At 50.0% G+C, this 14,169-nt stretch overlaps 2 protein-coding genes across 3 annotated transcripts; one reads left to right on the top strand and one right to left on the bottom strand.

The window, feature by feature from the left end:
* Positions 1-813: 813 nt before the first annotated feature.
* On the top strand, positions 814-9,520 carry LOC108154635 (ectopic P granules protein 5 homolog). Its single transcript, XM_017284958.2, has 13 exons — positions 814-1,237; positions 1,300-2,057; positions 2,118-2,403; positions 2,462-2,928; positions 2,983-3,210; positions 3,269-4,624; positions 4,755-4,932; positions 4,993-5,963; positions 6,021-7,234; positions 7,290-7,998; positions 8,058-8,378; positions 8,432-9,007; positions 9,063-9,520. Exons 1-13 carry the CDS (start codon positions 1,208-1,210, stop codon positions 9,376-9,378), a joined length of 7,410 nt encoding a protein of 2,469 aa, XP_017140447.2. The 5' UTR covers positions 814-1,207; the 3' UTR covers positions 9,379-9,520.
* Positions 9,433-12,961, bottom strand: LOC108154636 (serine/threonine-protein kinase greatwall). 2 transcript variants are annotated; one of them, XM_017284959.1, is made up of 6 exons: positions 12,623-12,960; positions 11,693-12,514; positions 11,453-11,611; positions 11,268-11,393; positions 10,123-11,125; positions 9,434-10,067 (listed from the first exon to the last, which is right to left on the bottom strand). In XM_017284959.1, the coding sequence occupies exons 1-6, from the start codon at positions 12,770-12,772 to the stop codon at positions 9,802-9,804; spliced, it is 2,526 nt and encodes an 841-aa protein (XP_017140448.1). In that variant the 5' UTR covers positions 12,773-12,960; the 3' UTR covers positions 9,434-9,801. The 2 variants fall into 2 exon arrangements, with proteins under 2 accessions (XP_017140450.1, XP_017140448.1); XM_017284961.1 differs by lacking the exon at positions 11,268-11,393 and having other exon boundaries at positions 9,433-10,067; positions 12,623-12,961.
* Positions 12,962-14,169: the final 1,208 nt, after the last annotated feature.

Raw genomic sequence — 14,169 nt, 5'->3', positions numbered from 1 at the left:
TTGTTAGTGGGTGTGGTACGAAATGCACCCAGGGCCCCTCTTATTCCTGCATTAATCATAGGCGATTTGTCTGGTTTTTGGGTGCATAACCATATATGAGGAGGCCGAAGTGGACTTTGGATATGATTAAAAATTTGGTGATTTGCATTAGTGATGTGGTGCGGCAGTTGTATTTTAAGGATGAGAGGTGTTTAATGCCCAGTGGCTTGGCAAGGTCTATTTTGGATTTATTAATTTGAGTACTCCAGTTGTATCTGGAATAGTACCTAGTATCTAGTACACTGAGTGGGCTGTTTTGTTGGATGGTTGTGTTGCCAGTAAGAAATTTTGGTTTACAGTTATGTTTGCGACATAGTACATATGTGTAGGAGTTGGAGTCGCCAGAGTGAATGCACCAGCTGTTTATTTGACTGAGGATTGTTTGGAAGTCGATTGTGATGATTTTTCCGTTGCTGTGTTGTATGATAAGGAGTAAGTCATCGGCGTATGCACTGAATTTGATTTGTTTGTGAATGGATGGTACGCTATAAGAAAAAGGATAACTGAGATGGGGGAGCCTTGGGGTATGCCTCTGGTAAGTGGGAAGATGTTCTCGAGAGTCGTGCCACTTTTCACGAGGATTTTCCTGTTTGACATAAAGTTTTTGATGATCACACTCCTACCATGAAAAAATAAGTCGTAGTTTTAAATGGCCTATAAAAAAGGGTATGGAAAACAGGCAAAAACAGCCAGGGAAAATTGCAAGGTTCGTATAAACCTCACCTCGCGGGTGACGAGAAAAACTGCTTTTTGACTTCAAGGTATGTTAAGCAAAAGGTGTGGATTTTACCTTGCACTCGATACGTTTTCAGGCCCGTTTTGCCGTTTTCATACCCTCTTTTCCAACCTATTATCACTAACCATACAGTATACGGCTCTATTATGTAGCACATGTGTATTTACCGTGTCGTTGCCATGTAGTAATTTGAGCAAATGTAAAAAAAGAAAATACAACAAAAATAAACAAGAAAACTAGACAGCGAGCGATACGCAGAACTTTAGCAAGAAGAAATATTAGCGTCAATTAAATAAGGAAAAGGGTGCATTTGATAGCCACAACGAAGGCCCTAAGATAATCCCGAAGTGAAAACACTCAGAGCAGTGTATTTTTGTTTTGGCCCACGGCCCCCCAAAAAGGTGGAGCAGGAGTTCGCAAAAACGGACAATAATGGCCACGCTAGTAAAGCCTAAAAAAGTGGTAAGCACAAGGATGCACTGGAGCAGAAAGAGTCGCATGACATGAGAGATTGTTGATTCCAGAAAACGAAAAAGCCTCAACGCGAGAACCAGCAACAAAGGCTGCAAGAGGAAGACGAATGTGACGACGAGTTATCAACAAGTAGCGTAGCTGCACCAGAACAAAGGCCGGCAGAAAATGCTTCTCTCTTGGAAGAGTTTGAGCGCGTCGCGGCGTTGGCCAGCAGCAGCGGCAGCGGGGCCGAGACCATCATTAGTCACGACTGCTGCATTTCCAGCGATATATTGGAGTTGCCGACAGAGCCAGAACCCGAACCCGAACTCGAACCGGAAGCGCAGCTGGAACCGAGTGCACCCAGTGCCCCACCCTTTAGCAGCGCCAAAATCGTGCAGTACCCGAATCTGCAGCCTATGAAACTGTCCAATGCCAAGATCGAAGAGCATTCATCAAAGATTGTGTTTCGCCAGGCCGATTGCCAGCCATCGGGATTTGCCCTAGTGCGCAGTAATCTGAAGCCACTGGACGCCGAGCAGTTGCGGCAAATCTACGACTGCCCGGATATGGAGCTGGCCAAGCAGTTTGAATTGGAATTTCTCATGAACTCGCTGCTGGAGACCAGTGAAACTGATCCCCTCTATGCGGCCCTGCTGGAGTACTTTAACCTGCAGAGCAAACTAACCTCGAATCTACACGATGTGGAGAAGCTGCGAAAATCCTGTGTTGAAGCGCAGGAGCAGATTTGGGCGCGAGAGCCGGTAAATCGCACGTTTCGCGCTACTTGCGGTGATGGCAACGCTGTGCAGGAGACCATTACCTACGAGTGAGTGTTCTCTACCAAGAGGTCTTCGCATTTCTAATGTTAATCCTTGGGCCCCCACAGAATCATAAAAGTTGACCAAATCAAGTTGGAGCTGACGAAGACTGTCTTTACGGCCCTCTACGACTTGGTTTCGCACACCTACACGAACAATCTGATCACAGCGAAGATAACCAAAGTGAAGATCGATCAGATGATCAATTCTCTGCTCTCGTATCCCCATGTAGATGCCCAGGCAGCCATTTCATTGAACTCTCAAGTGAATGCGGCGGCTCTCCAGTTTGTGGGGCAGATGCGATGTGCCATCTCCATTCTGTTTAGCTTTGTGCGGCGACCGAGTCCAAATGTGGTAAAAGGATCAAGAGAAATGAAAATGGGAGACACCATTAATTGTTTTTCTTTCCCAGAACTTTGAAAAGGATTTGAAGACGTGGCTGCGCAAGCTGATTGCCCTACAGCTGCTGCTGGCCACCAAGGAGGATCACTGGTTCCTGCTGTTCAACATACTCCGATGCCCCAATGGCGTGGGCACGTGGGCAGCCCAGTTTCTGCAGTTGCCAGGCATGAGGCGGCAGGCAGCAATCCGTGGCAGTCAACAGAATGAGTTGCCCTTGGGTCTGACCTCGCCGGAACTGAATCACTGCATGGCGGTGCTGCAGATCCTCTTGATGCCCGTGAAACGCCGCAATGAGTATCTAAAGAGTCAGGCCCAAGCGCACCGAGAGCTGTCTGAGTCGGCGGCAGCCGCGGACTGCTGGACGGTTGTCGACTCGGATGGCGAGGACACGCATACATCCACCGGCGAGTGCATCGGTCTTAAGGAGAGTGATCTGATAGCGCTGCTGAACCAACTGCCGTTCGAGAAAATCTTTACGTAAGAAGGAAAACTCCTTTCTGAAAATTAGATGATGATCGACTCCTGTTTTAGATCGGCTATGGGAATTGAAAAGTTTCTGGACGACTACATCATCGAGCCGGACATAATAACAGGCCAGCAAATGCTCTCGGCTGTGGTTTTCCTTTCCCAATTAGTGAAGACCCTGGGCGAGGGCATGCTCACCTACAACAACGAAAGATACAAGCAGCTGGCCAAGCGACTGGGTCGCCTGGTGCGCCACTCGCTCCAGTATGTCTTTGACTATCACGAGCTTTTTCAGTGAGTTTTATTTCCATTGTACATACACATGTAAGCCTATAAAAGCCTCCTCTTGTAGACACAACAACCTGAGCAAATCTTCGGAGCTGTTCGAACGGATTCAGGTGGAGCTGCAGGCATTGCTTCTTCGAGCATGCGGCTACATTTATCGCACCCGCAATCTGGGCACTTGGCAGTACTTTTCGACGCTGCCGTTCGGCACCCTCGATGCGGAGATCATTTGGCACCTTTTCTACTATCTGAATGTGGGCTTTCCCACGGATCTGACCGATTTGGTTGGCAATGCGGAGGCCGCCTTCCAGTCTGACGACTTTTGGGTCAAGTTCGATGCGGCCAATGCGGATGTGGCGCCCGAGGATATGTACTACCTGTTGCAGACCTTCTTTGAGATGGCCAACGACCGTAACCGTTTGAAGGATTTCAGTCTCATCAAGGCGATTTGTCTGCACATCTTCCACATTGGATATATCCATCGACCGACCAGAGAGATCTGCTATAAGACAGCCCGGGACATGCTGTCCAACCTCATGCAAGAAGACCTCCTCGGCTGCTTCCTTGTCCAGCTGAAGGTTCGTTACGCGGAGGTCGACCAGGCGGCCTATTTGTTCAAGGCCCTGCCCTTGGATGCCTGGCGACCCTGCATGGACAGCTTCGAGGTGCTCTCCAACTGGCTGCTGCACTACGACTACCAGTCGTCGGAGAGCCATCTGTCGCGCCTGATCATCAGCCACCTCAACTGGAGCTTCGATGGGGAGGGTCGCCTCTTCCTGCCCCACAACATTCACGTGCGCATGGCATATCTGGTAAACGAGGCCCTCAACAAGTACGCCCCGGAGGTGATTGGCGCGTCGGGCATTTCGGAGAGCGTTCGTCAAGTGTCGTCCCTTATTGACTCGACGCAATCAAGCCGGGAGCAGTTCACCAACTGGTGCTGGCGCATGATATCCGTGCTGCGTCTCCATCTGATGGACCAAGACGTAGAGTCGGTGAAGCGAACACTGCTGCATCCTACCGAGCAGCTGCTCTTCATACCCGGTTTGGAGAACATGGAAATGATCTACCAGGGCGTGGCCGAGCACCGGCCCTTGGCCCTTTATGCGGGAATGCTTGTCAGTCTGCACGGCCATTCTATACCGGTGATCTGCCAGCATGGCTTCGATTTGCTCCAGCAGCTGCTCCTGGATCATCGTCATGCGGTTACCATACGCTGTCTGGAATTGATTGTGCCGCTGTTTCTGGAGACCCCCGAGACACTGGCACACTGTGATAGCTTCCAGCGGCTGCTGCTGACTCTACTCAATGCAGACAGGACCTATCTAAAGCTGGCCAAGGACATGGTCTATGCCAATTCAATTGGTCCCATACTGGAGCTGCTCGATAACATGCTGCATCATCAGATTATCTCCTATACCAGGTGGAATATTTGCTAGAAATATGATTAGCACCTAAGACTTAAGACCATCGTACGAAAATTTTAAAAAAGTTTTTTCCTGATGCAAAATCTTGGTATTATAATTTCCCACTCTCGCTCTCTCTTGCTACAGCTATGGCCTCTGCTCGCCGCTTAATCTGCTCAACATCTGGCTCAATTGCTTTACATCATTGTCAGGCTGGTCACAGAACGCGAATCTGTTGTATCTGCTGGACAGAATGCTGTGCATTTCGTACCAGTTCCCCGACTGTCGTGCCCAGGCTGTGGAATTCTTTTACAACTTTTACAAGGTATGGCAAATGAGCTCTTAGCATCTACAGAACATATTTAATGGTACACTCCTTTGGCAGGATTGCAGCGAGTGGAAGACACCCGCCAAGTCATCCGCCCTAAAGGCGTTCTTTGGTAATCAATCGTCCGCTTCGCGCATACCTCTGATCTCGCCACAGAACTGCTGGTTGAATCTGGTACTGCTGGAGATAGAGTTTCGGGTGGTGGACACGCGCATCTGGCCGGAGCTCCTGCGCCAGGTCTCTGTTCAACCTATGGAGGCGGCTCTCAAGAAAACACTGTCGCTTAGCAAGACAAACGCCTTTCCCGCCAACCAATTGGTTGTCTTTAAGTACGCCCAACTCCTATCCAGCATGGAAATCAACCATCCGTTCTTTCCCATCGTCTGCCAGAAGTTCTTCGAACTGTATCTGTGGCGAGTACCCAGCGAGGGCCAAACGCTAAATTTCAGCCATAATTTCGGGGTCTCGGACAAGTTCTACGAGCACAATGTCCCCCTGATGAAGAGCATCAAGGGACAGCTGAAATCCGCCGAGTCGTACTACGCGGCCCTAGCCCTCAAGTCTGCCAGTGACGATTCGCTAGCTCATTTCTATCGCAGCTGCTGCAAGCTCATGCAAAACTGTGTTCTCTGGCTGGAGGATACGCAGATCAATCGATTCACCAGTGACGCCGAACAGCTGCCGGCTCAGTACAACTCCATTAAGCTGCGAGAGCTACTTGGCGGCCATGTCAACCATTGGACGGAGTTCCTGTACCTCGTCACGCTGCGCAAGGAGCAGCGCCATCAGGCCGATCAGTGGGGCCGCAAAGTGTTTCGTTTGCCCAACCAAAAGCCGCCACGGAGTCCGGTGCACCTCAGGCCCCGACTGTCGGCATCGCAGAATATCAAAAGCCTTTTGAGTACCTATGAGAAAGGCGTTCCAATTCCAGGACACTGCCGCTGCAATCCGGTTCAAGCGCCACCCGTTGATGGAAACATTCTGATGCAGCTTAAGAAGCTCCTTGGGATATTTAATTCGACTGCCAAGTGAGTCGTATACAAACCTTCGATTAAACTGGAATTTATTTCTTATTGCTCCCCTAGAAACTATCATTATATGACCTCGGAGCTGAACTCGCTGAACCTCAACTACCTGGAGGACGTGCCAGCAATGTACCAGATGGTGCCCTACGAGGAGACCAGGCGCAAGGAATGCAGCTCCATGCTCTTTAATCGCAGCTGCACGTCTCCCGTTCAGCTCACATTGAGGCCAGAGCACATTAGACGAAACGAGCAGATATTCCGCAAGCAGCAGTTGAACAGGGAGCGGCATGAGAAGCGTCTGGAGGCACTTTTGCTGGCGGCCAACGTGGATGCCTTTGCACAGTCCATCGAGCAGTTCGGCCTGTGTATTGGGGCGCTGCTGCAAGCGCCGAGTGGCAAGAGGGTAACAGATCTGGGTGTGGCCACGTTCTACCATATGGTGGATTGCCTCAACGAAGTGACGATGCACTTCCAGCCCACCCATGATCTCTACTTCCAAGTGATGGAGCAGCTGGGAGTCTTTCTGCAAGCCGACCAGGATGCCCAGGGATTATCGGTGCTGAAACTGGCCCTTCAGCGTTCCGATCTCCTCGAGCTGCTGGCCGGAGTCTTTGTGCCTTCTCGAACGGACGTCGAGCACTTCCTGCCCATGTACCAGTTTCTCATCGACTCTCATCTAAAGCGCTGCGACACCAAAACCGTCTTTGTCCTGTTCTCCAAGTTCGATTTGCTCTGTTGGCTGGAGACCTATCAGCCGAAGCTGAGCGAGGTCAACCGCCTGCTTCTGCTGGTTCTGCAGGGCCTGGAGGCCTGGTCCCAGCCACACTCTAGCCTGCTGCAAGATCAATTCCGTCGCCATTTGGTGCACATATTCTGCTACGACTTCCCCCAGCACTACGGGGAGGTAATGCAACTGGTGCTGGACCGCATCTCGGATCAGAAACTGATGCCCTTGGTGCTGGTCGATCTTCTGAACGCTCTCTTTGCCACTTGCAATTGCCAGGGGCTCGCTGTGGACCAATTGGAGGTGCGGGTGCACGAACTGTCGCTGGATTTTTCACGGCGCCAGAAGCTGTTTACCCTAAAGGCCGCCACGGATACTTTGTTGCTGTTTTCTAGGCACTTCCAGAAGGAACGGCTTCACCATGGTCTGCACGGATTGTATCCCAAGCACAAGGACTATTGCCAGTCGCTGGTTCTGTGGTTCACCTGCTTTGGTCATGTGCTGCTATCGTTGGCTATTTGCAGCTATCAGGAGCTACTGGCTGATCAGAGTAAGAGCTTCTTCGGCGAAACCATTTGTGGATTCTCATTGCCTTTCCATTCCAGTCAGCGACATTGTGTTCGGCTCCATTGTGGAGACCTACGGTCCTTGGCTGATCCCCTACACTGAACAGACGGCCAGTGGAGTGGCCCACTGGATACGCCAGCTTACACCCGGCCAGACCAAGGTACTTCTGCCTTGGAGCGAGCAGCAAGTGAGCAGCAGCAAACTTATGATTCGCTCGTTCACGGCCACCATCATCCAAGTGCTGCAGTATTTGCCTTCGTCCAGCATGATCTTAGAGCATGTGTTCGCCTGGTACGTGCACCACTTCGCACAGCCCAATATGGCCGGTCATGTGCTAGCCCCCATCCACGAGGGTCTGGCCCAACTGCCCTGGGAACGCTTTCTGCCACCTGCCAAGCATATCGAGCTGTTGTACGAGAGCCTGCAGCGCTTTATGCCCGAATCGCATGCGATGTTGGGCCACATCTTCATACGAATCGACTGGAACAGCTGGTTCGCCCAGATGCCACAGCCGGTGGCGGTTCTGTCGCGACTCTTTGGCATCTTCGTAAAGATGGCCTTTGAGCCCAACATTCACATACATCCGAACACGAGCAAAATCCTAGAGGAGGCCATCCAATACCCCTGGCATCTGGTCGAATACAGCGAGTTGGAGCAGCTGTTCAAATGGTTTGTGGCCAGCGTGGAGCCCGCCATTGTTCTGAAGTTACCATCAGAGAGCAACTATGCAGATCGTGCTGTCTTAGAGTGAGTCTTCCACAGAGTTTTGATTTGGTCTTATTTATGGACTCGATTCCATTCGGTAGCCTGCTACGTCTGGCCTGCGCCATGCTGCCCGAGCGGTCCGCACAAGATGCTGTAGTTCTGGGAACTGCCAAACGCATGATGTATACCCGCTCCATGGTCCGGCTGCAGCGTGCCTGCGGGGCCAAGCACAAGAAACTGCTGGCTACCAAAGAGGGGGAGCGTGCCTTCACCGATGCCTTCCTGGAGCTGTTGAACAGCATCGATCGGGCCATCAGCAGCTGTAGCGAGCAGCGCACGCCCGAGGAACAGCGCCGCGAAGCTCTAAACCTTATGCTTGAACTGGTGGCACCCACACAGACGCAGAGTCTAGAAGTTTCCATGTAAGGCCTGATTTTTAATTGGGTTGTGTTCTAATCTCTAATCCAATCTGTAGTCTTCACATTAAGGCACTGGTGTGCTGGCAGCAGCAGTGTGCGCCGGGCAACCTGGTCATGTGTTCCGCCCTGCCCGCTATTGGACTTTTGAACACGTACATTGCCAGTATCTACAGCCTGCTGGAGTCCAGTGTGGAGAGCTACTTCCGCACATCGACCGAGTCCGCTCCCTGGCATGCCCCCAGCTGGCAAGGACTGTTCGAGGCGTTGAGCATGTCACTGCCAAAGCTCGAACTGATGCCCATTATGCAGGGCAGCTACTTCTTTTCGCTGCACGTCTTTGTCCTGTACAAAATGGAGGAAATCGCCACGGATGGAGACAAGGTTACGTTCCTGCAGGACCTCAGCCAACTGCTGGACAACCTGAAGACGAGCCCGCTAACCGAACCGCGTCTGGCCCTCGTCTGGGGCGCCATCATTTCGCGCGGCTCCCAAATACTTCAGGTTAATCCATACGTGAAGAAACCACTCCATATGCTGGCGCGTCACCTGCAGATCGCCTCCACAAAGGCCGAGGGTTGGGGTGATGGACTGTTGGGCGTCATTGGGCTCAGGTCAGAGGTCATAACGAACAGGTGGGACACCCATTGTTTTCCAATTATATTTTATAATCGTTTTATTTTGTGCCAGGCGAAAAGTGTTGACCCGCTGCCTGGCCTGCGTCGTATTCTCGCTGTGCCCGGCCAATCGTGAACTTCGACTGCCCTGCGAGGAATACGAGAGCGGCATGCGTGAGCTCTCCATGCTGCTGGCCAACAAGAGGTTTGCTGACGTCAAACCCTTGATTGTGCGTGCCATCAGCCTGCTCAAGGAGCATTTCCTGCCGGAGGCCCGCGCTGTTCCCCATTTGGTCTGTCGCCTGATTGGCATCTTCTACGAGCAGAGCTACCTGACAACCATTCCAGAGGTCTGGGACTTTGACTTTCGCCTGAATGCAGCAGCATAGCTCTCCCTTAACAATTATCAATCCCAACAGCCAGTTGTGTTATTTTCTATGGGCTTTTTATTATTATATATATGTATAACTAGACTTAGGACACATAAAGTGATTGATTTTTGCATTACGAATGCTCCGTATGGATATCCAATACCAAATCTATCTTTCTCGAGGGTGTGTGTATACTTGAAGCCATTTGTTTAAGCGTAGTTACAATATCATCGTGAACAATCACTAGAGCAACAGATGAACATAATTGAATTTGTATATATATAAAACGTACACCTAGTCGAACGAACGAACGATAACAAACGAACACATATTGCTATACAGACAACATAATATAAATAACATTTATGGGTGGACTACTGCGACAAGCATGCGCGGGTTTAAGGGGAACCAGAGGCAGCCGGGGCTCCGGTTAGAGACGATTCAGTCTTCCACAGCAAAGTTGGACAGCTGCAGATGCTGCAGATTGTTGCGGGCATCGAAATAGCCCGTGTCGGTGGGATTGTCGGGCGTGGGCACAAACGGCGGCTCCATATTCCCAATGTTCTCCCAGTCAATGCACGCAAAGTGCCGCATTTGCTGAACTTCTTTGGCGGCAGGTCGCTCGGCGGGGTCCATTGTTAATAGCAGCTCCACAGCCTCCATTGCATCGACGGACAAGGCCTCTTCGCCTTCGGGCCATTCAATGTCTGCAAAGAATAGAAAATGAGTCACGAATTTCACAACGAAAGATTTTATATTTACTTTTGTTAAGAATGTTGTCAAATACTTTTTGGGGCGTCTCGTCGTTGAAGGGTGGAATGCCGGTCATAAACTCGTAGAAGCAAACGCCCAGCGCCCACCAGTCGACGCCGGGGCCGTGACCATGCTTCAGCAGCAGCTCTGGCGCCAGATAGTCGGGTGTGCCCAGTATACGCTCGTTGGAGACGCGTCCTCCCCGCCTCACAGACTTTGGGGTGCGGAAGGGCGTATTGATGTTCATGTTTTTGGGGGTCTTAGGCAAATTCCCGACTCCGTGGTTTATGGGTGACATTGTCGGATCGTCGGCCAACTTCAGGTGATACTGAACGCCCGACAATTTCTCGGTGGCCGTATCCTCCCGCTTCTTGTTCTCAATGGACAGGGGCAGAGCGAAGCGTGTGGCCTTCAGCTTGCCGAGCAGTCCGCCGTCCCGGCGTGGCAGCTTTTGCGATGACACAGGCGTGGAGAAGACCACATTGGCCACGTTCGCCTCAGGGCCGAGCAAATGCTGCATAGGCATGTCGTCGTCAGACAAAGAGCGTACCTTGAGTACGCCACGAATGGGCGAGGAGCGAGCCTTTCGCTTCTTGGGCGTACTGCTGCCAATGTTGAGTATCTCGATCTCCTGGGTGAGGCCAGTGTTGGCGCTGCCGTTCCCGGAACTGGAGCCGTCCGCGTCCATGCTGGACATATTGTTGGACCGATTCACCAGATTGATTTTTCGCTTCATGCCACGCAGGAAATCGGGTCGCTTAAAGTGTTTGGAGAGATTGCGAAAGGGGGAATTCATGTGGATTCCGCTCATCTCATTGCCATTTGTCAGGTTGTAGCTGCGCGAGTAGTCCGAGCAGCTGTAGTCCTCCTTTGAATGGCTCAGATTCTCCGTGTTCTTCTCAATCGAGGAGGCAGTACTGTTCTCGCTGTTCTGATTTAGATGGCAACCGGAGTAGTCGTCTCCCTTTCGACTTGATACGCCGGAATCCTCCTGCCCTTTGTTCCGGTTGCGCTGTTGGGATGCCAAATAAGAAAGTAACTCGGTGATATTTTTAGTACTTCGACACCTTCGACCAGAAACATAGACAGTGTCTATTAAAAACACAGGCTGACACAGAGAGACATACGCATAGACAGAGACATAGACAACGCACCTCATCGAGCGATCGCCTGCGCACCATGGAAAACTCAAACGAGGCCTCGTTTGCGCTCTCCAACTTGGCTTTGCCATTGACATTGCTGGCCCCATTGTTGTTGTCCTGCTCGGCCAATTTGCAGCCCTTTCAGAGATTTCAGAGACATATGCAATTGAGTACAGGGAGAGGAGGGCGCTACTCACCTGACATGTAACCGGATCCAGGATAAACTCCACCCGCCGCTTGCTAGGCACTGAGTCTGCAACCGCACCAGCTGCAACCGAGTCCAGTGGTGGAGAGCACTTGCTCAGTTCACCCGAGGTGCAAGTGTGGAAGGAGCATGAGGAACTGCTGTCCTGAGGCTGCACAACAGAAAAATAACAGAGACCAGGAGAATGAGGTTCTGGAGAAGAGAAGGGCAGGTTCGCTTTTGCTATACTGACATTGGTAATAGCCGTACATGTATGGGTAATCGATTCATTAACCTCGGCGGAGTAGAACGGCGAGACGCCTGAGATTTTACTGTCGCTCGTCTTTTCTGCCAGTGATGTATCGCCCTCACTATCGGACATCTCCATGGCCTCATGGCCATGCTTGTTGATGGCCTGCAGCAAATTGGATGTGCCCGTGCCCATGGTCGTGCCACCGGTGGCGGTCAGTGAAGAACCATATTCCTGCAGCTTCTTCTCAGAGCCGAAGGACAAATGTGAGGTAAGGGACAGGAGTTGGCCTGGTGTCCGGGCATTCAGGTTGGGCGAACAGTTGATCAGATCGGATATCTCCAGATCGCGTCGCATGTCGATTTTACTCAGACCAAAGTCCGTGAGCTTCACATGACCCGTGTGCGAGAGCAACATGTTGTCCGGCTTGATGTCTCGATGAACGATGCCATGCTGGTGCAGGTACTGCAGTCCCATGGCCATCTCGGCCACATAGAATCGGGCCGTTGCCTCGTCAAAGTAGCCGTACATGGCCAGCAGTGACTTGAGATCGCCGCCCACCATGTACTCCATGACCAGGTACACGTAGGAGAGCGACTGCAGCGAATAGAAGAGACTCACGCAGAACGGCGACCGGGAGAGTGCTAGGGCATTGCGTTCGGTTATCACCTGGGACACCATGTTCTTGTTGATCATCTCGGACTTGCGCATCACCTTGATGGCATACAGCTTGTTCGAATCCTTGTTCTTGTAGCCCAGAAACACCTTCCCAAAGGCACCCCGGCTGATCGGCTTTATGATGACGAAGTCTTTGATCGTCGGCAGCTGCGTCGGAAATAAAGTGCAGGAAAATACATGAGAACCAACTAACGGCGTGTGCACGCGGTAACTGTAAATCACACTCACACGGCGCACGGATGCGCGTGTGCTTACCTTGGCATTGTTTGAGTGATTCTCTGGTTTGGTGGTTAGGATATTTATTTTATCCAGCAACTGCTCGCTGTCGATCAGCGAGTTGGTCTTCTTTGGAGTCTTGTAGTCAATTTGCGGATCGGACTGCGAAGTCGCATCAGCGTTTTCCATTTCTTCAAAAAAGCGTATTGCAGACTTTCTTCCTCTCGGTTGCAGAAATTAAAGCGATCTGAATTCAAGGTGGGGCTTGTTTGGATGCAGGCAATGGCTGCTAAGTGCTCTTAATACATTTATTGCACAAAAATTCAAACCGAGCAGCGCGTCGATGCGTCGACTAATTTTAATGGGCATCAGTGTGACCTTCCCTTAGAAATATACCGAAATATGCCACATATTAAAAAAAAATACCGTAAATTTTCCACTCCAGTTGAGGCTGCTATTCGGTACATTCCTTGATATTGACATTCGGTAGAAAAATTACTCTAAAATGGCTATTTTACTGATTTATTTTATATTTTTATTTGGTTAGCTGTTAATGAGCTCAAAACAAAATTCAATATACATATTTTACAAGGAAAAAATTTTAACGAAAATTATTTTTTTTTAATAGTTAATGGAGTTAGCCTTATACTTCTGAAGCTTCTGCAGCCTACGGGGCATTGCCCCTACCAAGTTTTGTAGAGTTAATACCTCAATATTGACCCATTCAGCAACGATCGCTAGTTTTAAGTCCTTCACGGCATCTTACTGCCTTGTACAGGCATAAACTTTTGCTGCAAGGAAGCCCCACAGATCCACACACACTTATTGCCGGCAATCATTGCCATCAACGGTATATTGTGGGTCTCAAAGTAATCCATTGAGGCCCGGGAAACATGAATTGGCGCGTTAACACCATGGAAATGTTGAGCAAATGAAATAAGATAACTATCTACCAATTCTGTATTTGCTTGAGCATTCAGCCGGCCGGGTATAAGAAATATTGGAGACTTCCCTTTAGCACTAAAGGCAGCCCATATCATAAGCGATCCACCACCAGTAGTCGGCTTGTAACTAGTTGCAGTACTTATGATGGCCATCCATCTAAATTTAATTTTTGTTTTATCACTAAAAATTAAATTTTTAAACTCGAGGTCGCACTGCTTGCGTTTAGTTGAGCGGAGTTTGCCAACTTTATTTTGATATGTGCAGTTCAAATTTTCGTGCAAAATTTGGCTCACACGTTTCCTGGGGATTGTTAATCCGAGTTCTGCCTTGATTTTGTTGCAGCTGATCAAGTCTTCAGTTGCAAACTGCCGCAACTGGCGTTTTGCACATTTTCTGATGGTAACCGTCTGGATCTATTAAAAGTTTTGAAATACGTTTTCAATGTCGACTAATTTGCGAAGCTATTCGACCAGTTTTCATGCCGGCTAATTTCATTCCCTGTTCTTCCTCAGAAAATTCTTTACCATGTGCCATTTTTAACGAAAAATTAAATTTTTTTAAATTGTTTTAATTAAATCAATCAGCTTGTAACTTTTACTGAAAAGCATGATGGCAAATATGTTTTCTTTCAAACAAAAGAA

The sequence above is a fragment of the Drosophila miranda genome, chromosome 2, assembly GCF_003369915.1.
Source record: "Drosophila miranda strain MSH22 chromosome 2, D.miranda_PacBio2.1, whole genome shotgun sequence".
Lineage (NCBI taxonomy): Eukaryota > Metazoa > Arthropoda > Insecta > Diptera > Drosophilidae > Drosophila > Drosophila miranda.
Note: the sequence above shows the minus strand (reverse complement) of the source record. Positions and strands in the feature narration are given on the sequence as shown.